We start from the raw sequence: 22,905 nt of genomic DNA, 5'->3' as shown, positions 1-22,905 counted from the left end.
CTAATTCCCTAAGTCAATTGTGATCCTCCCATATAGGTGAATTCTAATGAGAATGTCCTGAACCACAGCAGCTTCCGCTCATTGCCTCCCTCGCCAACTTAGCCCGACTCAAAGGTCGTGACGCAGGAAGCAGATCTCGCCCCATCAAGTCAGGCAGTGGCTTTCGTGCATTCAGCTTGTGCACAGAACGAGTAGCAATCTTGGCAGAGTAAATGCTGTTCAGCCAATGAGCCAATCGATAACCGCCCTTGGCAATCTGCAGTTCAATGGTAGGGATCACAGAGTTGTAATATGTCGGGTAGAGATCGCCTGTCTGCAGGGCTGCAGCACCATTGGGCATTACAACAGTGCAGACGTAAGCATTAGCATCCGAGGCCCATGCCGTAGCTGATGTGATCGGGTCAGTAACGTCGCTGTCCGCAATCCAAGAAGCAGCTTGAGACTTGTAAGAGCCAGACACAATATCAGAGATGAGCGTGTTTGCCCAAGACTGCGCATCGGTCAGGGCATGGCCACCAATCAGCTTCTCTGGCATATACGTGTCCCAGTCTGAATGCAGATTATCACCAGAGTACCCATTGAAGGTAACCTTGATATCGTTCCCGCCCACCTCGTAGGCCTCATCATGCAGCGGCTGAGTAATGTCGCCCAAAAAGTGGACAAGGAACTTGAGAGCCTCAGCCTTGTTTGCTTTTGTCAGACGGCTATCTCCTACACGTTGAGTGTAGTTGGCAACAGCGGAGATGGAGCATCCAGAACTGCCGCAGTCACGATCATAGTCCACGTTGCAGTTTGTTGGTGGACTGTCCTCTGCATCGATAAAGTGTAGAGGGGCTGACCATTTGCCAGCTGCGGTTGTGCGGTAGGTATCAGCCCACGAGGCGATGTTGGCGAGGTATGAGTCTGAGGTATCGCCTAGAACACCCTGTGCCCTATCTTTATATCAGTACATGTAAGACTGATAGCGATGAATTATGAGCTTACCAGGAAGCAACGTCATCGTCGAGAAAGTGCTGAGCGATGTAGGCAACCGTAGCATGGCCCAGAACACCCCAACCATGAACAGCACGGATAGCCCCAGAAACCAAAAGAAGAGATTTAAGCATCATGGCTAGGCTAGAATAGATTCGAATTGCTGATTAGTGTATCTTTGAAAGACTTTGACACATACTATATACATAATCCTCAATTGCATAGTCGGCAATCTTGCTTAGTTGGGCGACCGATACATGCGCTCAATTGGCCCAATCTAGTCTTATAGCCGGCTTCAGTCTGATGTGCTGGACAAAGGTCCTTTGGCAAGTGCTGCAAGTCGCTACTGCTCGGCACATAATTGCCGGCACGTTGTGCAGATAACCCATTGATAGGTAAATGACTGGAAGATCTGATACACCTAGTTGAGTAGGTCGGTATTTGATTCGAAGATCACAAGTTGAGTGACATTATTCACCTGCCCGAACAAGATTAATTCATCTCTAAACTATAGTGCGGAGTGCTCCGTACTCCGTAGGTTCAGTGCAATATGAAAGGGTCTTTATCTTATCTTTTGATAGTTATCTACAATCTTGACAACCAATAGCCGGCTAATCGGCATAAGATGACAAGGATAGTTGCAGATCTCTTTTCATTATCGCATAGCCATTGGATGTCGTTCTCAGAAGCCAAGTTCATAGTGCCCAATCCCATGTGAGGAATCAACATCTATTCCGCCCACAAAACAGTGCACTGAATCTCCACGTTCAACCTCTCATTCGGCAAAGCCGCAACCTGTATACACGTCCTCGCAGGCGCCTTTCTCTTGTCCGGCCATACTTTATTCCACTCCTTGTTCATCCCCGCGTAATCTCTCATGTCGGTCAAGAAAACAGTAGCGTTGACCACATTCTGCAGTCCACATGCGCCGTTTGTTGCGCCGTCAATAATGGCTCCGATGTTTTGCAGCACCGCTTCTGTCTGTAGGGAAATGTCAAGGTGATGAGTTCCATCGGCGTCTGTGGTGCAGCCGACGACTGTGTTATCGCCGCGACGTGATGATGTGCCAGAGACGAAAATGGTTTTGGCTGATTGAGGCATTATCCGGGCGTGGGGATAGTTGGCGAGCGATTGAGCTCTTTCGGCTGGGAGAAAGAATGGTTCGCCGTTTTGGGACGCCATTTCGAATGCCTCTGTTTGTAGATACTAAAAATTCAACTCTATCAAGGAGATTCAATCGTTGATATTCACTGTGAGCGGAAGTTAAGATTGCCCATCGTTGGGTTAGTTAAGTGGTGGCTACCCGCTTGCCGACACTTTGTGGACGAGCCGGGATTCGGGCCGCCACCAGCTTCCGTGACCAAGAAAGCGACAGTCATTAGTTCCGAATCGGCGCCGTTACCGGTTGTCACCGTCTTCAATGTGATAATTTTGGATCTTCAATTAAATACACTGCTACATCTTTTTACCCATATACCTAGCCGGTCAGCACCGAATAGAGCCAACCACAGCCCAAATGCCAGACTCTCCTATCAAAACTGTCTGGGGACTCCATACACTGGAGTCCGCCGAACGCTTCATCACTTCAGAAAATGCGTCAACGAAACTTTCTCTCCAAAACTATGTCTCCAATGAATTCGATACCTCTTCGGCAGCGAATTACGTTGATTCTATAAATCCCAAGACCGGCAAATCCTTTGCCAAGGTTCCGATCAGTAGCATCGCTCAGGTTGACCATGCGCTGCAGGCTGCTACTGACGCGTTCAGAACATGGTCTAAAACCACAGCAGTCTTCAGGTCCAAGCTGCTTGAGCGCGTGGCGTGTTTGATAGAAGAGAAAAAGGAGCTGCTTGCTGTTTGGGAGAGCATAGATCAGGGCAAAACTCTGGCCCGGGCGAGAGTTGAAGTAGATCGGGCTGCGACAAACTTCAGGTAAGTAGCTACGGAAATTTAAATAAAGAGATCTCATTGACCTGACCATTCTTTAGATATTTCTCAACTTTCATTCTGCACCAAGAGAACGCCGTCAGGATGATCGATGGCGTCGCTCTCACCTACGAGCACCGCTCACCAACTGGCGTGTTTGCGCTCATCTCTCCTTGGAATATGCCCTTGTACCTGCTGACCTGGAAGATCGCACCGTGTCTTGCCTTTGGTTGCACAGCAGTCGCCAAACCTTCAGAGTTCACATCCATGTCTGCATTCCTGCTCTGCGAGATATTTCGGCTTGCAGAGATTCCACCTGGTGTTATCAACATAGTCTTTGGCGACGGAGCTACTACAGGTTCTCGACTTGTGCAGAGCCCGCTTGTCAAGGGCGTCTCTTTCACTGGAAGTACAGCGACGGGAATCAAGATCCGCAGAGATACGGCGGATCAGATCTACAAGCATATTTCCCTCGAGTTGGGTGGCAAGAACCCAACTTTGGTGTTTGATGACGTGGATCTCGACAAAGCAGTCCAAACAGCAGCAACAGCGGCGTTTGAGAACCAGGGAGAGGTAAGACCTGCAGATACATATCCGACTGGGATTCTTGACACTGACTTCATTAGATCTGCTTATGCGGTTCTCGAATCTACGTACAGTCCAGTATCTACGATTCATTCGTCGCTTCAATCAAAGCTTACGTCGAGGCAAATTACAAATGTGGCGACCGCATGGGTGCCGTGGCCTCATTACAGCATTATAACAAGATCGTATCATATCTCGCGTTGGCAAAAGAGGAGAATGCCACTTTCATGACAGGATCTGTGCCGCCCCTCGAGCCCAGCAACGGCTACTGGGTAGAGCCAGTGATCTTAACCGACGTCAGCGCATCGTCACGAATCATGCAAGACGAAATATTCGGCCCCGTCGTTACCGTCACCAGGTTTGAAACCGAAGAAGAGTGTGTCCAGCTGGCGAATGATAGTGCATATGGACTTGCTGCCGTTCTCTTGACAAAGGATGGTGCGCGGATGAGACGGGTTGGCGAGCAACTTGACGCGGGCCTTGTTTGGGTGAACTGTTGGTTGGTCAGGGAGCTGAGTACACCTTTTGGTGGGATGAAGAATTCGGGCACGGGGCGAGAGGGAGGGAACTATAGTCGAGATGTTTTTACTGTTGTGAGGACTCTGCATCTACCAATGTAGAGCACTTCACAGTGAATGCATTATTTGAGACCCGGCATGTCACTAAACGAGATGGTGACACATCCTTCGTAGATGGTGAGTCCACGATTATGGAACTTGAATACTTTGCTGTGAAATTCAACCTTAGAATAACTAACTCCACAACCTCGCTTACCCAAACTTCCCTCGCTCTCCAGATACAAAATGGAATAGCATTTTCATTCTATCGGGACTTCCTATAGTATAGGTTATATGGCTTCGGCAATCGGCCCGCTTTGTTAGGGTGATCGGATATGGACAAACTCTAAATGGTCGGCATGGATGGTTCTTCCTCTCAGACCTTTATGACCACCTGTAGAAACACATCTACCGAAGGAATCTCACAAGGATAATTGGCCATACCCCACGTCGACGTCGTAGCAGGCCACATCATGCCTATCGTAAATAAACCGGCAGATAGTTAGTTGGTGGTTCGTCCCATCTCCACTCTTGCATGCGCGGGCCGCCCGTCGGATATTGATCGAGCTTAGCCACGCAATCACAACCTAAGCCTTTCCGAAATGATATAACATATCAAAGATGCCAATTTCCACGCCCAGAAGCCATATCGGGACGGCGCACCAGACTTGGTTACGACTTCAAGAACATTTTCACATCTCCATACAATGGCAGTTGACACGCTGACAATGACGACCCAGTGCAAAGGGTGCAGTAATGGCATCAAACCTGGAGGCAGGCACTCATCTGGGATGACCGACAATAAATTCTATCGCATCGATCTACATACACATGTCATGCCACGGACCTTACCACGGCTATCTGATCCTGAAGAAAATGGAACTCAATCAAAATCATGGATCGAACTGAAGCCGTCGCCAGTGGATGGAGAATCAGTTGATATATACGTCGATTGCAAACATTTCAGAACCGTCCAAGACAACTGTTTCGACCCGAAAGTCCGCCTAAGGGACATGGACCAGTCTGGTGTCCACGTCCAGGTGTTGAGCACAGTTCCGATCCTGTTTTTCTACGACAAGCCAGGCAAAATGGTCGCCCAACTGGCCCGGGCACTGAATGATCACCTGTCACAGGTGTGCACAGAATACCCGACTCGATTTGTTGGCCTTGCGACGGTTCCCCTTCAAGACGTGAAAGCATCTGTTGAGGAGCTGAAGAGAGCAAAATACGACCTCGGACTAAAGGGCGTTGAGATCGGAACGACAATTGGTGAAATGAACCTTGACGACCCTAGGTTGGACCCTTTTTGGGCTGCCTGCCAAGAGTTAGATATGCCAGTCTTTGTCCATCCGCTGGGCTACTCTCTGCTCAAAGAGAATGAACATCGTTGGGGTCAGTATTGGTCTTCATGGCTGATCGGAATGTATTTGATTGCCCCTTCCCGTAGCCGTGTGTTTCAATCGAGATGCTAACTGAGCTACCATTAGGCCATGTGAGACAGCCTTATCAATGCTGGCCTTGACATCCTCAGGTCTCCTGCTGCGATACCCCCGATTGCGTTTCTGCTTCGCTCACGCAGGAGGAGCATTCCCAACTCTTATGGGAAGAATCGAACACGGATACAATTGCAGGCCAGACTTGGTCGCTTCCAGAGCTGGAGGCCGAAGTCCCTCAGACCACCTTAGCTCGGGTGACAATCTCTGGATAGACAGCCTAGTCCATGACCCGGATCTCCTAGCATATCTCTGCAAGAAGATAAGAGTGGATCGCATTCTCATGGGAAGCGACTATCCTTTCCCTCTTGGCGAAGTCCCTGAAGCCGGCAAGATGTTGACATCTGATGGATCATTGTCTGATTTTCTTTCAATGAAACAACGTGCAATGATTTTAGCGGGGAATGCCATCGACTTTTTGAAGTTGGATGAAAGATTCCAGAATGCATATGAAGATAGCTTGAGAGACTTATTAAACCGAGCTGGTGCCGGTTTGGCTAATTAATGTATATATAAGATTCAAGCGATGTAGCAGATTGTCTGGTTAATGTTGCTTTTATAATATACTATGGTATAGCTATGTGGATAATGACTTCGTTATAGCAATTACTTAGCAGGGCTTTTATTATTTTACAAGACCATTAGTCTCTATCTGGTGGGGGATTTGGTTCAGGGTATGGACAAGCTAAGATCATGAGAAGATCTTTTATTCTTATGTCTGTAGTTACAATGGGATTTATGTATTATGTTAGGTTAATTTATAAGCTATGAACTAAGATAACACCTGCCCATAGAGACCCAGGATTCAGTCGATTAGGGTAGAACTCCAGCATGCGGGCATAAAGCTCTTCGGCTGTCTTGGTCTCGGCAGTTACTCTCTCAAAGACCTCCAAATATTTCTTAGTATCCTTGATCGCTTCAGGCCCAAATGAGCGACTTGGGTCACTGTGTCCACCCACGACGTGACTGGGCTCAAGTGCAGTAATAGTATCCAGACCCTTGATCCACTCCTTTCGCTTGGCAGCCGTTCCGGACTCTCCCAAATATGGGTGAGTATTTGCGTACACCGCATCGCCAGTCACGGCAAGTTTGATAGAGGGAACCCAGAGAGTAGTCGTGTCATCAGTATCTGTGTGACCCGTCCTGACAACCTCCAGCCTCTCGCCTTCTAGTTCAAGGTAGTCTCGCTCAAGAGGTTCAGCAACACGTAAGGTCGGCGGAATCTGGCCCGGAAACAGCTTTTCCCAGAGCCCGGTGAGACGCGCTGGCGCAGTCTCTAGTTTCATCCTGGTCACAACTTCCGGTATTGCGACCATGACAGCACTGGGAAACCGTTCCAGAATGGGGGCGGCGCCAAAGAAATGGTCGCCGTGAGCATGTGTAACATAGATATGAGTGATGTTCTTGCCGCTCTTGAGGACCCAATCCAGGAGTTCATTCGACGCTTGAGAAGTCAACTGGGCGTCCACTAAAATAGCATCTTTGTCGCCGTATATCAGCGTTGAAGAGGTGGGCACCCATCTGAGGTGGTCGTGACCGGCGGGCCCTGAGCGAGTGGCCGACTCTCGTTTGCTGAAAAAGACACTGTATTGTAAAACCATTTTGAAGCGGGATAATTTACGCGGTACTCCAGAGACTGAAATGGCCCCTTATTGAAGGGATATTTATAAGCGACCGGTCGAATGTCTATGTGCATACCGCTGAGTAATTGACTTTATCACAAACGATATATGATATAGTAATCAGGTCCGAACTCCGAAAACCCCTTTGGGACCAAGTGGACAGCTTGCATGGCATGGACTTCGGCAGCCCACAACTTTAGTGTTTGAGTAAGTAAAGCAAGATATCAATCAGACAGTTTAGATATCCCATCACTAAAATAATCTTATAATTCTATATCATGACTTCTTACCTGCTTTCAAAGTTCAAATAGTGTTCATTACGTATCCCCTGTAATTGTCAGTCTTTGTTTTACCTAGTATGCACCTAAAATGCCTCAATACTCTAGCTCGGTTGACGATGCCGCACTGTTTTATCGCTATTATGGCCCAGATGGCGGAACACCGGCAGTCACGACATGGCTGCCTCTGCCAGCCTAGAGCCTAACTCTGGTTTTTCTTTCCAGGCATCCAAACGCTAGAAAAGTACATTATTGCGTGCCAAGTAAGTCTATTACGTTGATCACACATGATGACATAGATACGGAAGGCTATCAGAGAAGCAGAGGCGTTATACTAAGTAATGTGACTACCATAGAACTCTTACTCCTCAGCTAAGTCATTATCCCCGTGCAAGACATTCGTAGTCCTAAAAACGACAGCATCTTTAGGGAGATGGGGCAGAAGAAGTGCCGTATCCCAGTAGAGCCAGACCTCCTTAAAATGTAGCCCCTCCGGGGTTTCGTCGCTTCCACTCTTCCCAATAATTGCAATCATCGTAAGAGGGATGCTAACAGTCGGCTCGACTTCCTTGTTCCCGCGAAGCCAAAGGTTCCGTATATTCTGAGTGTATATCTGGCTAGTCCCATCATCACGCTTAATCTCCACAAGGTGGACCCAGTCGTGCTGGATGCGCTCAAATACGTCGAAGAGCTTCTTCATCCACGCCCACATTTCATCTCCTCCGTGGTAGACGGCGTTGTTCTGGTTGTGGAAGACCACATCCTTGGAGTAGAACTTGAGCCCAGAGCCGGTGTCGTAGCCCTTGGAATCAACGGCATTGACATATTGCTTGAAGAACTTCTGGGTTGGTGACTGCGGGCCATCCTTCTCCCATTTTGCGCCGGAGACGTGACTAATGATGCGAGGCATTGTATGTATCTTGAAGTATTCATAAAGATGAGTTCAAAAATCAATGGAACAAGTAAAAGGAATTGGAAAGACTTGTGTTCTGAGCGACCTGTAACCAAGTCAACACTGTATAGCTGACCCATGATTATTATACGTTTGGTCATTCATAGACTTTCACAAGTGCCGAGGTCTATGGTCACCCGTCTTGTCCGTGCGCTGAAGTTTAATTTTCATTGCTGTAACTACGTATCATCATATCCGGGAGAATTACTAAGGAGCACCGGATTACTAAACGTGGCTAACTTTAGTCATCTGTGCTACAGATTAATTTTCACCTAGATCTCTTTCCTAGTTTATATGCTCAAGAACCGGAACTGAGCCTAGATATACAGTCCTTTATTAGAAGGCAAAGTACAGAGCTAAGTCCGTAGCCTATCTATGTATTGGTTTCTGAGTTAGTAACTAGAAAGAAAATCGAATCTTTCTAGAGATATAAATATGTGCGGGTCCCGACATGCAATTAACTACCTATCCATCAATACTTAACGAACTGGCATATCTTCTCAAATTCCTGACCATCCACCTTCTTGACATAAGTACCCCGCCTGGTTTCAGCTATGGGTCTCTCACGACGAAACATCGAATTTCACGCGTGTGATGGCATCACACTGCGTGGCTGGGTGTACCACCAACCAGAGACCTCGCCATGCATTATCATGACCCACGGTGTTAGTACTATACATCTCTGCTCTGTTGTCGCGTCCCAGGTTACCGGATGTCTAATAAGTAATATCCATACAACTTGGCGGAACCCGCCACTTCCTGCTGCCTAATTTTGCGTCAGCTTTCCACGATGTCCTGGTGCAAATGTCATTATAAATAGAGGCCTTCAACAAGTGGCGAGAGCCTAAACAATTACTCTACCTGGATAGATGTGGGCATTTTGATCTTTATAAAGGAGACTACTTCAAGCAAAGCATAAAGGTGCAAACTGAGTCCCTTGACCAGTATGTTAAATAATAGAAATTTAGCGTCTGATAGACTTGAAATTATACTTACATCCCGGTTCGTTATCTGATGTCAGAAGATGATGGTTTCATGTATTTCAACCTATGGTTAATTGAATGCTCTGATACTTAAGGTAGTTAATCCTTTATGGTTAATATTATTACTGTTCGAAGTAATAATCAACGATTGACCCGCAACACGCCCTTCAATTGACAAGCAAATAAATCTGATCCCGAATAACCTCTCACAATTTTGCATGATTCACCGACCACATCGGCTTCAAAATGTCTTCCACCGTAATTCCAATTATTTTTGAGTCCTACCCTGACCGTGGGTTCAAGGCGTATAGCGTCGTGTTGGGTGCATGGCTGGCTCTATTCCCAGCCTCAGGTCTCCTCAACTCGACTGGTATTTTCCAAGCATGGCTCCTGGTCAATCAACTCGATAAATACTCGGAGCCCCAAATCGCGTGGATATTCAGCACTTTTGCCTTTCTTTTCTTCTTTGGGGGCATTCAGGCGGGTAAGGCTTCCCATATCAAGCATCAAACGCTCAAAGCAACGTATCTGACAATTTGATAGGTCCAATATTTGATAGGTATGGCCTCAAATACCTGCTTCCCACTGGAGCATGTGGCTTGGTGGTGTCGCTGGTATGTACGAGCTTCTGTACAGGTAGGAAGCACCATATGGCAACCTGATAACCAAAGTTCAATACTAACGTCACTTAATGAGAAGAGTACTACCAGTTTATGCTTGCCTTTGGGTGTCTGGGAGGTCTGTCTTCTTCGATCATATGGACCACCAGCATCGCCACCCTTGGACATTGGTTCATGCAAAATCGTGGTTTAGCGACTGGTCTAGCAACAACTGCTGGTGGCATCGGAGGTCTATGCTATCCCCTTGCCTTTTCGCATCTCTCACGTCTAGTCGGCTTTCCCTGGACGATGCGATGCTTTGCGCTAATCACCTTGCTGTGCTTTCTAGCTAGTCTGCCCTTGCTCAAGACACGGCTCCCAGCAAATCCAACATCGCGGCTTGTTCTCGACTGGAAAGGCTTCAAAGATTCCAGGTTCACACTGACAATGATGGCAATATTTATCCTGGATTGGGCTGTTTTGGTGCCTCCAGCATACATGACCACATACTCCTCTTTCCATGGACTGAAGGACCTTTCCCCCAACATACTAGCGATTTTGAACTCAGCATCGACCTTGGGACGTTGTCTACCCGGAATCGTTGCCGACAAGTTTGGTCGATTCAACGTCATGATCATTTGCGCAACTCTCTCTACCTTGTCAATATTTTGCCTATGGCTTCAAGCAAGGTCTAATGCCGCTGTTGTCATTTCCTTCGCTGTAACTTATGGCTTTTTCAGCGGCACAGCTTTCAGCTTGACACCAGTATGTGTAGCTCAGCTCTGCAAAACAGAGGAATATGCTACCAGATATGGCACGGCCTACGGTGTGGTGAGCTTTGCCACATTGGCCGGAGTTCCTATCTCAGGATTGATCTTAGGAACAAGTGACGGCAACCACTACAACGCCTTAGTTCTCTTCTGTGGCACGGCATATGCAGTCTCGGCTCTTTTGTTCCTTTTTGCCAAGGGAGTTAGTAAGGATTGGAGGCTCTTGTCTGTCTTCTAGTCTTGATTGAGATGAAGCCGTTTAAACTGCTAAGACAGGGATGCGACACGAAACACATGGAGCAGCTTGACGACATCAGGTTGGACGTGGAACCCCCAAGTCCATAGACTAATAACATATAAATCACTTACACTGTAGCATCGGATCAAATAGTTCGCCAGCTTTCTTGGTCTTTACAGACGTGAGTTAGGAAATAAACAAGAACAACAACCTCCAAATGACAGGCTAGGCCATATGACAAATACCCCAGGAGTGCATACCGAACACAAATCTAGGGTCTTCACTTATCCCTTGTGTCTCTTAAAGATCAGGTTTCTTTCCAGAAATTGAACATCTGCTACTCGTTAGTCCCTAGCCCTTAATAACATCAGAGATACTCACATGGGATTATAAGCATGAACACTAGGATCATGCAGATCCTTCCGGACGTCAACGAGGAACCTGATGACCTCATCGCGTGACCATCCATGAGCTCTCGTGAAAGACGCCAAGGTCAGCGATTCCAAAGCATTCGAAGAATTATGATAATTCCACGTCCCCAACTCTTTATACTTCTTTTCTCGAGGCCACGGATTAGTAGGCCACTTGAACCTTTTATCGACGACATCGTCAAATCCGACCTCTTGCATAATAGCTTTGATCTTGTCAAACTCGATGGATGTACACCCGAGCTTAGTAAAAGCTTCCCCGAGGAGGTTACACCACTTGGAGAGGGCATGGTCCGGGGTGAGAGTCCCGTCATCGGAGACGATTATACCACCGATTTCCTGGAACTCGGCGTAGCCGCCAGGTTGAAGATTGCTACCCAAATTAGTATTAGGGATGAGAATGGGGACTGAAGACGTGCTTGAAGATCTTGCGGATGTAGTCCTCCCAATTCTTAATACTGAAGACCATCATTCTGCTATGGATATAGTCAAATGGCTGCCCATGTTCCCAGTCTTCGTCAATGTCATCAATAATGAAACGAACGTTGGGCGGGACACTGAAGCTGTTAGCGGGAAAAGCAAGACCCTGTGGTTACTCACAAAGCGGGCTGAATTGGCGAGAGGTCAACCCCAATGACCTGCGCAGTTAATAGGGGTCCAGAAGGATCAGCCAGTGTAGAACAAACCTCAGCTTCTGGATGCTCATCAGCGTAATCAATGGCCCATATCCCGGTTCCCGTTCCTACGTCGAGAACGCGTCCGACCTTTGCACCAGGGTCATTCGGCGGAGCAAGACCGAGTTTATCTCCAAATGTCAGGAGGAAAAGGTGGTGCTGGAGGTCTAATCTGTTAGTGATATGCTTAGAACCGTAATGGTACCATACCTAGACGCTCATTCTCAACCTGGTCATTTGGAAGATGGTATTCTAGCGAGATTCTTAGAGATCAGCGATTGAGGATGACAACGCTTCTTACTTCCGTCTTTGTAGCGATGGTACGTTCTGCCATTCTCATGTCGATAGTTCAAGATAGAACTTGAGATGCTCGTTGTTGATGAAGCGGCATCCTGTCATTTGTCAATCTGGTCCTCGATGTAGATAATTCAGAAGTGAAAGCGCACTGCCCCAATTGACGATTCGGCATAATCAAAGACCTAGCAATATTCAGCATTGAACTTCTGTGAATTCACGGCATGCATCACCTGCTCGTCTGGTTGAAGAATGGGATCGGCGTCTACACTCGACATGCTGAAGTTGAAGATGTGAAAATCGCTCAATTGGGGAGAATTGAAGAGGGAGGAATCTGCCGGTTGAAGTGGCTGATAGCTGCGTGGGCGGCATAAAAATTGTGCGTTAAGCGAATTTATAAGATTCAATATCACTGGTTCTCTTTGGCTGACAGTAACCAACATGCAGATGCGTTACGTGGCTACAACATGGGTCAGTGGCCTGATATGATCTGCAACATGTAGCCCCTCATCTCGGCTTTCACGCAATTATCCATTTGCGGCATCGATCACAGGTGCGATAGATATCTGATCTAAGGAAAAAGTCAAGCTGGAATTTGATGCTGGGAGATCAAGACACCGTGTAGAGTTAGAGTTCGTGGGGCAACCTAGATAAAGATTAAGATAACGTGCAATGCACAGTTTTCCATACTATCGAACTCTAGTTCAATGCATATACAGAGCTTGGCAAATACAATGGATACCTATGATATGGAGCTGCTCAACAAAGAGTGAAGTAGGTCCATGTAGCTTAAGACATCTAAGAAATAGTAAACTCACTACTGCTACCCGTAAACGCATTGATCTTTCCCGTAATAGGAGTCTTGCTATCCCCATAATAGCTCAACCTGTACGTCCCGGAACCAATATCTTTCGCATCCTGCCATCCCGTCTCCCAGGTAATAGCAACCTCACTCGACCCAAGCAGCCCGTCAAGTCTCTTCCACTCAAAAACAAGGTCCCAATCCTCATCAGTCCGAACTTGAACCCACTCAGATCCGTCCTTCTTCTCAACTGCCGCGTAAGTATCCTCCAAGTGAAGATTGTTCCTTGGATTGGCTGCAACGAATCTAGCGCCAATGGTATCGCCGACGGAAAACTCTGACTTGCTCACATCCTCGATAACGTCGCCGAACTTGGTGCCAATCTTGGGATTATCGTAAACGACGCCTGTGGTGAGAGATATGGAGTTCTTGCGATTATCAGGCGCAGATGGACCGGTGGGTGGCTTTGAGGCGCCCTTTTCTTGGAGGAGGTATCCGAGATAGCTGGTAGTCAGGTTAATGTACGCATCGAGACTATGTCTGCCATGGACAGTTGAGCCGCCTTCGTAGCGCTGCACATCATACTCTTCAGACGTAGTACAGTAGTGCGCATAGGTATTTCCAGGTCCACCAGCGACGACAATAGGATCACCTTCAACACCACCTCTATTCTCGATCTCATCACTGATACTCTTGCGCCAACGTCGCGAAGACATAGTCGTAAGCTCAGGTGCAGAAACAATGATGAAGAAATTACCAACACGCAACATCTGAATATCCACGATATTGGGAGCCCAAGCATAAGGCAGTGTAATCTCTCCAGCGTCAATAAGAATCGGCTTGGGTGACTGACATGCGACTTGCTCCTTGGTAGGATTGCGCAGAAACTTTGATACGAGAGCCCAGAAGGGACTAGCATCAGGTTCGCCGGAGTCACCCTGCTTAAAGTCAAAGTACCCAGGACCGTCGGTAGTTCCAGCGGCGAAGGAGTACCCGAAGGCTGCAGCACAGGTCTTTGCTGATGTGCCGTTGGGTAGTTGAAAGGAGAAGTCGGAAAAGTCTTGGAAAGAGTGATATCCGAGAACACTCTTTCCCGTGACCGGAACGCCATCTCCGCCTTGCATCTGGCTGTACAGCTTATCGGCCTGCTTAAAGACGCGACGACCGATTTCCCAGCATGATTTGGTACCTCCGTCATTCAAGCCCCAGAATGGACCTCTTCCGTGACAAGTCTCAATCTTGCCACCGCAAGTCGCATCTTTAAAGTCGCACTTCTGCCCTGAACCATCTTCGCACCAAGCCCCTTCAACATTTGGCGTGGTATCCGCAACCGCAGCTTGGGAGAAGCCAGCCACGAAGTCATCAGTCGCCCCACTGGTTCCACGCACAGCTTGCTCAAGTAGATAGGCACTCACACCCTTATTATCACCAGCGACAAGGGTATTGTTCATGTAAAGACTTGTGCCATGAACGGAGAACCATGTTAGCACACCAGTGACTTTGTTGTCTGAGCCGCGAGTGAACTTGAGCATGGTCAATTCCTTGTCGACTTCATCCTGGTACTTGTCCCGTTCAGACTTTGGATTAGCCTGGTAGGCATATAGACTGCGGTTGATGTTGACGTCTTCAATGCGAATCTTGCCTACGCTGAGACGGCCCTTGGTAAGACTTTCATGTGCCCGTTGGACGGACAGAACAGCACCATCCACGATGGCTTGGTACGCCTGCTGATTGAATCCAAGAGCAGAGATCTGAGGCATGAGGTAATTGTTCCAACCTGCCGGTCCAGCGTGTGAATGCGTTCCGGTGACGGCGACATTGTCAGAAGTGTAGACCGAATACTCAGATCCAAGAGCCGCGATCCCTTCCAGAATACCTCTGCGAACAGCAGTATCGCCAGATTGGGTATCCAAAACCAAGTATACAAATCTCTCCTCAGGCTCATCTGGATTACCCACGATGAAAGCACGAGAGTAAAGTCGCTGGCGCAAGCCCGTTCCTATCTGTCCCAGATCGGCATATCCCATGAGATTGAGCTCGACGACAGGCCCAGTCACGTCAGCTTTGCCGACACCGAGCAAGTAGACATCACCAGAGTCATCAGCTCGCTTGGTATTATCGTTGAAAGCATCTTCAGATGAAGGGACGGCGAGGCATGAAGCTGTCTGGAATAGGAAGGTGGTGAAGCACAGGTATATCAGGAGCACATAAGAAAGATTGCGATAAGTTGCGGTGAACATCATGACCACGATAAAATTGGGTCAACGAATGTGTTCTCTCTAAGAATCATGTTCAAAAAAGATGCGATGGCTGCTGGTATTTATAGTAGTTACTCATCATTTGGTCGTGGATTAAAGTGATGCGATAAGTGGCTTCCAAAGCGGTCTGCCTCAATCCAGTCGTATCCTTTTCAGCAATCACATTCACAAAACCAAGAATCCCATCTCCTTTCAATTACTTCCAAGTCACTATATATACGACAACCGAGGCAATTACCCAAAAGAGCCAAGAATAATGCATCTCTGCCCCTCTGACGATATCTCGCATACGGAAATCCTACCGATTCGAGATATCAGCCATTTAACCGATCGCGCGTGGGTTGCAGTGCATGTACTCTTTTAAGGAGATAGCCCGGCACGTGGCAACCATCAGTACCATAAACAAGGCACGAGAGACAATCCCCGCATCTCGAAGTACCGAATATGTTATGAGCTTGTGGTCGAAATAGGAAGCTGGATCTTTTGTTGGGATGGTGGGTGGGTGCAACTGTAGGTCACGCGAAGGTTTCTTATCAGGAATAGGTTGATAACGGCGCATAGCAGTGTGTATACTAACTTATTTGGATAGTCTTTGTTGATAGACAATCTATGCGTTCTCGCCTTCTGCGATCCTGGCCATTTCTGCTCTGCCAATTGTTCCGTAGCGCTGCGAGTTAAACATCCAGCGAATAATTGTCTCTGTAGCCTGGAACATCTCCCGTTGAGACTCTTCCAGTTCTGGCGCTTGCACCGCGCTCATATTAGATAGGTCAACCGGCCCCTGCTCAAGGCTCATGTTGGCCATCTGCGATTGCATAGCCCATCCATCATCTCGCAGCTTTAGTAAATCCTCATGCCGCTTCCTCAGTGCCTCTCCTCGAGTAAGCGCTTCTTCCGGATAGTCCGGAATAGACTCCAATTCATTTATAGCACTTCTCATGTCCTCCAGCATAGAATCCGGTACAGTCTCACTCCAGCCTTCAATGGCAACCTCATAGCAACCCAGCGCGAGATTAATTGGTGATCCATCGCCAAAATATCGCTGTGCAGGTCCAAAGTCTTGACGGAACCTGATATTGGGATCTGCACCGCTACGTAGCAGCTTTCCGACAAGGAAATGATTTTGGAACAAAGCGGCGCGGCACAAAGCGGTCCCAAGTTTTGGATGATCAAAGTTTATGCACTCTTTGGTCGCGAATGGTGAGTTCTCTGAAAGCATGCATTGGATTTGCGCCATGTAGATTTCTGCCTCGACTACATTCTTGCGGGCTGGTGGTGAGGAAGCAAGGATAGTCCATGCGCTTTGTTGTTCGGCGGGGTCACCGATGTGATCCACGATAAAGTCAAACTGCTCATTGTGATGTAGCACAGGCCCTTGATCGGATGTTATGTCATTTGGTCGTAGTAGAGATCGGAGTATGGCCAGCGATGTCTCTGTTCGTTGCTCAACAAGCTCCTTGAAGATGGAAATCCTTGGAAGCTCAGGCCCCAATTGATAAGGACTGCCAATTCGCGCTCCATGCTGTATGAGGAGATTTGCCAGGTCAAGGTATCCATGTAAGATAGCTTCAACAACAGGCGGTCTAGTCCCTGCTGGATGGTCCGTAACTGAAACCCCTGACGCTATGAGCTCTTCCGCTATGACTGTCCCAGGGGGAGAAGAAGCCGGTCGCGCCGCCAGGTCATTGAGTAGAGTCCGTGGCCACTCAGGATAACTTTCGATCTCACAGCCGTGATCTCTTAATAGTCGAAATGTTTTCGTGTCATTGAGTATGATCGCTTCGCGCATGGGTCGATGATCAGGCGAGCCAGCAGGATTATGGCCCATTTTTAGTAACGCTTCCACAATGTCACGATTCCCAAGTCGAATTTGCATGCACAACGCTTCTCCTGACAATCCACTAGAAGATGAAGTACCCAGTAGTTCTCTCTGCTCTTTGAAAATGGCAAATGTTTCCTCGACGTCAGAACGATATCTCGGGCCGTTTCTGATGAGTCGGCTGAGCAGCGAAAAAGTATCTCTATTACCAGCCATTTGCTCCTGAGTCGCCTTCAAAAGAGTGAGATCGTCAAAGCCATTGAATAATCCTGAAATCTTGGATTGATCATGATCCTGATATAAGAATAGTCGAAGGAAATTTGGCAATGCTAGCATGGCGGCCAGTTGTATAGGTGACTTTCCGTCAACTTGAATCATTGGATCTGCTCCAAGTGCGATGAGGGCTTGAGCGGCATGAATATTCTGGAAGAGTACACATCGCCCCAAAGGTGTCGTCTGGATAGACATCGTTCCCTCCCAGTCGGCGTGTGCTTTGAGTACCTCAGCTCTCATACCACCCGACGGGGCATCTATTAGGGCTCCAGCGTTCAACAGACCTCGAGCCATTGGCATCATCTCGTGTTGTTCAAATCTCCAGAGCCAGTGCAGAGGGGTGTCTTGTCCAAGAGGATGACCTTTTGGATCCGCGCCGTGGCGAAGGAGTGTTAGAGAAGCCTCGAGGTGAGCGTTTCGACAAGCACAGACTAACGGTGTTTCTTCGCAGTCTTGGTTTGGGAGGTCGATGTTTAGCTTGAACGTGTTGATGAGATGTTCGATTGTCCTGGCCTGTCCGCGGGCTGCAGCCATGTGTAGAACTCCATGCCCACGGCTGTTGACAAAGATGTTATCGAAGGGAGTCACTTGCTGAACACTCTCGTTCGTTGCAGGTGAGGTCTTCAACGACTGTTCATAAAGTCCTCCAAGCTCCTCTCTAAGTTCCTGCTGAAGTGTCTCCACATTATCGACGGAAAACTCTTTTCTCAAATGTCGCGGCAAGAAAGCAAGTGAACCAGGAACTCCACTGAAATAATTGGCAAGCCTCCTTGCGTTCTGGTACGTTTCAGTTGCGTTCCGTCTCTGCTCATCACTCAACAGTGGCAAAGCGTCTTCCAGATCTTGACCAGCCTGCCAGCCACCTCGAAGAGTCGCCCACTGCAGACTAGACGGAAGGACGGCTATTAGCTCCGGTGGTGTCTGTCCCAGGGCTTGGCTCACGCGCCATACACATGACGCTGCGAGATACTCAAACCCGCTTGAATCATCAGATCCGGTGACTGCATCGCTTGCGGCTCTTCGAAGCGCTGTGCACGCTTTTTCGGGATCCAGGGATGTGCCGAACTCGGCGATGTGGCATCGGAAGAGAAACCAGGCGGCAAAGAGCTTATGGAGCTCCACGTCGCGACTTTGGTCACCAGATTCCGAAATGGCTTGAAGAGCTTGGAGAATATGTTCCTGCTGTTGCCATGACAGGATGTTCTTTAGCTTCTCGGGCTCAAAAACGAAGCCCGGGTTCACGGGAGCCTTGACTATGGGCCGAAAGCCGGGGCTATGACAAGTCTCAGTAAGGTAGAGTTAAGTCCACTAGGGTTTGTATCTCTTACGTGTTATTTTGAGGATCATAGGTAGCCCCCACAGTGCCCAAGAATAGCCCAGCACCATCTGCACTAATTCCATGCTTTCCCTGTCGGAATGTTAGTTGCAGCCTGGGCAGAAGCTGTCTGACTGAAGAAGGCCACTCACCGGAGGTTCATTGTCTTCAACCTCCTTCCACTTGCGATTCATTTGTTCTATGTTACTCAAGAACTCATCGACTTCTGAAAGCCTAGGGTAGCGAGACATTAGTTGGGTTCCATTTGACTCGATCTGATATGGTTTTGACATACGGGATACCTCTCAGAGCAGCCTGTGCCTTGGCCAAAGACCTATCCGCCAGGTTTTTCTGTATCGTCTGTTCGAGTACATAGAGAACCATCTCGGTACAATCCTGATTGATCTCACGCATGTCAAAGTAATCTTGAATCATAGACGTCGCTCTGTGTAAAAGTCGCCCCGACCTCTTCAATTGAGCCAGCGTCACCGAGGACCCCGACACCTCGCGATGAGGACTAAACTCATAATGGAGATTGGCCAAGTCCCCATCTGCAAAAGTCTCACAGACGAGTAACCCAAAAGAATAGACGTCGCAGAGCTTTGCGGCCTCGGCGGTGACTATGCCGTCGGTTTCCGGCGCCGCGTATCTCGGTGTCTTGCAAATGAAGCGATAAGAGTCATACTTCTCAGAACCATACACAGCGCCTCCAAAGTCAGCCAGTTTAGCTACATAAGCACCTTGACTGGATTTATCTGCGAAGATTAGTACGTTCTGACGCTTGATGTCGCCGTGAATAATGCTGCAGGCGTGAATAATCGAGAGACCTTTCCCCGCATCATACAACAACTTCTGCTTAACAGCGAACGGAAGTGGTGATTTCGAGTTCTTCTGCAGATCCTCTAACGTTCCGTGTTCTGCATGCTCAATAACAAGTTGGGGATAAACGCTTCCGGATGCTCCGTTGGGTCCCCAGCACAAGCCGACGAGGCGCACGACGTTGGGGTGGTACCGAAGGGTTTCGTGGAGGAGAGCGCGAATTTCGAGCAATACGTGATCCCAGCCTGCTTTGGGTAGATCATCAGATTGAGACTGGATTCGAACTGTTTTTAGAGCCACGACACGCTTTTGGCGGATGACTGCGGGGGCTGAACTGCTTGTTTGAGGGTTTGGAATTGCGATGGCTCGTTCAACTGAGAAAGTTGCCCCGCGATCGATGAATGATCGCTCAGTGAAGCCTTGGATGTACTCATCGATGAAAACAGTTTCTGTGTTGCGACCTTTCTTTTCCAAAGATGAGACATGGGCTAGAAAGGTTGGAAACCTGTTTTCATTCCGATTGAGCTGCTCTTTGACTTCTTCCTCTACTGGCTGAAGCTGTACGCTATCTGCTGGTAGGGTCGAAGGAGCCTGCCAAAGAATCTGGCTGAAGGGGTCTATGATAGTCTCCATGCCGAGTGTTTGACGAGATGAAGGGTTCAGAATGCGGAAAGATCGAAGTTAAGCAAGAAATCTGCCTTGGCTTCGATATGTCTCAGACGCTGCGCCTGCATAGCATGATAACGCTCGTGGTTGGATTGTGATTGGCTACCCTAAGCCACCCAAGTTCAGCTCAGCCCAGTCCATTCAGTTCTAGGCTTTCTTGCTGCATCTGCCACGTAACACCGTGAAATCAGGCTGCACTGATTATGACTCGAATAAAATTATCTAGTGTCACTTGACATCAATTAAGCAAACATCAAACGTATCGGATCTAACGGCCACGACACCAGACGTCAACTAACCAACCATCCTCATCCTAGCTAGCTCACACCCTTAGCCTAGCCACGAACTCAGCAGCCAAACACGATGCTTGACCCAGGCTCAATCATCGCCCTCACCCAAATCACATACGAAGGCGCCAAACGAGCAGTCGACCTAGTCCTCACAGCCATACACTTCCCCAAAGAGTGTGAAGAGCTATTTGTGCAGCTGAAGCTCGAGCAGTTTCGTCTGCAGTGCTGGGGTCGAAGTGCGGGGTTAGAGCAAGGCAGACTGATCGAGGCTCTACACCCGATATTTCCAGAGATACGAAATGCGCTTGACTGTATAAGCGCTCTCTTCCAAGACTTGAATAAGTTGCAAGCCAAGTTTGGCATCGTGTCGACGTCTGTGGAGGATGTAGGCCAGCGGCAAAAGGAATTGGCGTACAAGTGGAATGAAGAACTTCACAAGCAGGGCCTGGCACTTTCTGGGAAACAGGCGGAGGATGGGGCGCCGTCGTTGATCTCAAAAGAACAGAAGGCCTTTTTCCCGGCTGGGACATTCAAGGTCAATTTACCAGCTCGGCTGCGATGGGCATTGGGTAACAAGTCTAAGTTTCGCGACTGCGTAGCTGAGCTGGAGAGATACACGAACAAACTGAACCAGCTCTTACCAGAGCGCCAGAGTCTTCAGTACAAACAAGACTGGACAAGAGTCAACATCATAATCGTTGGGAAGGCAGATGACGAAAACACTGTCTCCCTCCTACGAAACGCCCTTGAGGGAAGTCCAGCGATGGAATCATCACTCCGCGGGCTGGTGGACAGGAAGTCAGTTGCTGCAGCTCCGAGTACGACAAACTTCCTCCGAGGCAACCCCCAGCTAAACATGGGAGATTTCTCCATAGGTTTGGGGTTGCTGGACATGGACAGGTTCGTCACGACAAGGAAGACGACCGATGAGCTGGTCATGTTCGAGAAAAAGTCGTGGGATGATGAACGCTCCATGGCCAACCGCTCGAAGCTACAAATGCGACTTGGCCGACTCGTTGCAATGCTTCAGCCAGGCAGAAGTGACTGCATCTTAAAAGCTGTAGGCTTTGCAGAAGATGAAGTTAATAAATGCTGGTGGATCGTATATCAGCTGCCCTCACACACATGGCCTAATCCCAACATTCGTCCTATGACACTTCACGGGCGGTTGGGCCGTCAATCTTTCCATCTAGCCCCACTCGAAGTTCGAATGAAAATCGCCTTCTCCCTTGCATCTGCGTACTCGGAGCTCTTTAGCAGTGGCTGGGTTCACAAGGCTATCAGCAGCCACAGCATAGTATACTTTGGTCCTCATAACGATCTGCTACGTCCTTCAGTCGTTGGTTTTGAGTTTTCTCGTCAAGACACTGAAGAGTCCAACATCGATGCCGCCAAGACGCCAGCACAAGTCGAACGAAGCATTTACCGGCATCCTGATTATATCGGTAGCGAGGCAAAGAGATACATGACTCAGTATGACATTTACTCACTCGGGCTCGTGCTAATAGAGATTGCGTTCTGGCAGCCACTCAAGGATGTCTGTCCATATGCCAAGGGCAACACCTTCGGGAAAGAGGAGGCGAAGAATGTACAGAAGTGGGCAGCACAAGTCGCAGATACCCAATTTGCATTTAGAGTTGGTACTGCGTATGCGAATGCTGTGAGCTGGTGTCTCAAGAGCGGTGCGACAGTGAGCAAAAGTCAGGAGGATTGGCATCCAGCGCTGGCGTTCAATGATCATGTAGTTGTTCCACTTTCAAGAACATAAGGTAGCCTAATGCAATATAATAATCCCTATATATGTGCTTGGTACTGCTCGAATATCTAGCTTTTCAGCCTAAAGCAAGATCTTAGGCTATTGTGAGGGTGACGAGTATTTGGCCTGTATGTGTTTATTATTGTCCTTTACCTTTATAGCCTGGGGGCTGAAGCCTCTTTTAAAACCCGAACCTTACCGCAGTTTGGTACTGCTCTGGCCTGTGTTATCCGAACTCTGTGACACAAGAAGCAAATCCGATAATTCGTTGCGTTCTCCTTTGACTCAGAACAATATGCGAGAGTCCACGTTGATAAGAGCACGGAGTCCTTATGTAGCAGTTGCGGAAGAGCTCGTTGGTCTACTAACAGATACTTTACGATTGAGTCCCGAATTACTTCTACCGCCGTGGCACAGCATACTCTGTAAGCAGTGTCAGGTTATTAATCACTCTCTGGACGCATATCTGATCACGGTCCAGATATCCATAAAAGTGCTCTAGTCATGCTTCCAGGCTCTCTGTGTTCCCTCAAGCT

General features: G+C 48.3%; 10 protein-coding genes across 10 annotated transcripts; 3 read left to right on the top strand and 7 right to left on the bottom strand.

Annotated features, from left to right (window-relative positions):
- Positions 1 to 43: 43 nt before the first annotated feature.
- Positions 44 to 1,109, bottom strand: FTJAE_3761 (nuclease S1 precursor; the record flags this gene model as incomplete). Its single annotated transcript, XM_037350094.1, has 2 exons — positions 44 to 932; positions 985 to 1,109. The coding sequence occupies 2 exons, from the start codon at positions 1,107 to 1,109 to the stop codon at positions 44 to 46; spliced, it is 1,014 nt and encodes a 337-aa protein (XP_037209175.1).
- A 592-nt stretch (positions 1,110 to 1,701) lies between these two features.
- FTJAE_3760 (L-PSP endoribonuclease family) lies at positions 1,702 to 2,154 on the bottom strand (the record flags this gene model as incomplete). Its single annotated transcript, XM_037350093.1, has 1 exon — positions 1,702 to 2,154. The coding sequence occupies one exon, from the start codon at positions 2,152 to 2,154 to the stop codon at positions 1,702 to 1,704; it is 453 nt and encodes a 150-aa protein (XP_037209174.1).
- Positions 2,155 to 2,488: 334 nt separating this feature from the next.
- On the top strand, positions 2,489 to 6,038 carry FTJAE_3759 (NAD-dependent aldehyde dehydrogenase; the record flags this gene model as incomplete). Its single annotated transcript, XM_037350091.1, has 5 exons — positions 2,489 to 2,904; positions 2,961 to 3,471; positions 3,525 to 3,921; positions 4,662 to 5,432; positions 5,572 to 6,038. 5 exons carry the CDS (start codon positions 2,489 to 2,491, stop codon positions 6,036 to 6,038), a joined length of 2,562 nt encoding a protein of 853 aa, XP_037209173.1.
- Positions 6,039 to 6,291: 253 nt separating this feature from the next.
- On the bottom strand, positions 6,292 to 7,134 carry FTJAE_3758 (Zn-dependent hydrolase; the record flags this gene model as incomplete). Its single annotated transcript, XM_037350090.1, has 1 exon — positions 6,292 to 7,134. The coding sequence occupies one exon, from the start codon at positions 7,132 to 7,134 to the stop codon at positions 6,292 to 6,294; it is 843 nt and encodes a 280-aa protein (XP_037209172.1).
- A 660-nt stretch (positions 7,135 to 7,794) lies between these two features.
- FTJAE_3757 (uncharacterized protein) lies at positions 7,795 to 8,343 on the bottom strand (the record flags this gene model as incomplete). Its single annotated transcript, XM_037350089.1, has 1 exon — positions 7,795 to 8,343. The coding sequence occupies one exon, from the start codon at positions 8,341 to 8,343 to the stop codon at positions 7,795 to 7,797; it is 549 nt and encodes a 182-aa protein (XP_037209171.1).
- A 1,271-nt stretch (positions 8,344 to 9,614) lies between these two features.
- Positions 9,615 to 10,975, top strand: FTJAE_3756 (monocarboxylate transporter 2; the record flags this gene model as incomplete). The annotated part of the gene is made up of 3 exons (XM_037350088.1): positions 9,615 to 9,852; positions 9,912 to 9,982; positions 10,079 to 10,975. 3 exons carry the CDS (start codon positions 9,615 to 9,617, stop codon positions 10,973 to 10,975), a joined length of 1,206 nt encoding a protein of 401 aa, XP_037209170.1.
- Positions 10,976 to 11,275: 300 nt separating this feature from the next.
- Positions 11,276 to 12,417, bottom strand: FTJAE_3755 (Neutral ceramidase; the record flags this gene model as incomplete). The annotated part of the gene is made up of 5 exons (XM_037350087.1): positions 11,276 to 11,309; positions 11,357 to 11,776; positions 12,004 to 12,249; positions 12,307 to 12,329; positions 12,379 to 12,417. 5 exons carry the CDS (start codon positions 12,415 to 12,417, stop codon positions 11,276 to 11,278), a joined length of 762 nt encoding a protein of 253 aa, XP_037209169.1.
- Positions 12,418 to 13,169: 752 nt separating this feature from the next.
- Positions 13,170 to 15,413, bottom strand: FTJAE_3754 (alkaline ceramidase; the record flags this gene model as incomplete). Its single annotated transcript, XM_037350086.1, has 1 exon — positions 13,170 to 15,413. The coding sequence occupies one exon, from the start codon at positions 15,411 to 15,413 to the stop codon at positions 13,170 to 13,172; it is 2,244 nt and encodes a 747-aa protein (XP_037209168.1).
- A 625-nt stretch (positions 15,414 to 16,038) lies between these two features.
- Positions 16,039 to 20,290, bottom strand: FTJAE_3753 (serine threonine kinase; the record flags this gene model as incomplete). Its single annotated transcript, XM_037350085.1, has 4 exons — positions 16,039 to 18,796; positions 18,852 to 18,931; positions 18,991 to 19,072; positions 19,134 to 20,290. 4 exons carry the CDS (start codon positions 20,288 to 20,290, stop codon positions 16,039 to 16,041), a joined length of 4,077 nt encoding a protein of 1,358 aa, XP_037209167.1.
- Positions 20,291 to 20,686: 396 nt separating this feature from the next.
- FTJAE_3752 (uncharacterized protein) lies at positions 20,687 to 22,381 on the top strand (the record flags this gene model as incomplete). Its single annotated transcript, XM_037350084.1, has 1 exon — positions 20,687 to 22,381. The coding sequence occupies one exon, from the start codon at positions 20,687 to 20,689 to the stop codon at positions 22,379 to 22,381; it is 1,695 nt and encodes a 564-aa protein (XP_037209166.1).
- Positions 22,382 to 22,905: the final 524 nt, after the last annotated feature.

This window comes from Fusarium tjaetaba (genome assembly GCF_013396195.1).
Source record: "Fusarium tjaetaba strain NRRL 66243 chromosome Unknown NRRL66243_c0000070, whole genome shotgun sequence".
In the NCBI taxonomy this organism is placed as follows: Eukaryota; Fungi; Ascomycota; class Sordariomycetes; order Hypocreales; family Nectriaceae; genus Fusarium; species Fusarium tjaetaba.
The sequence above is the reverse complement of the archived record's forward strand: the minus strand, read 5'-3'. Positions and strand labels throughout refer to the sequence as shown.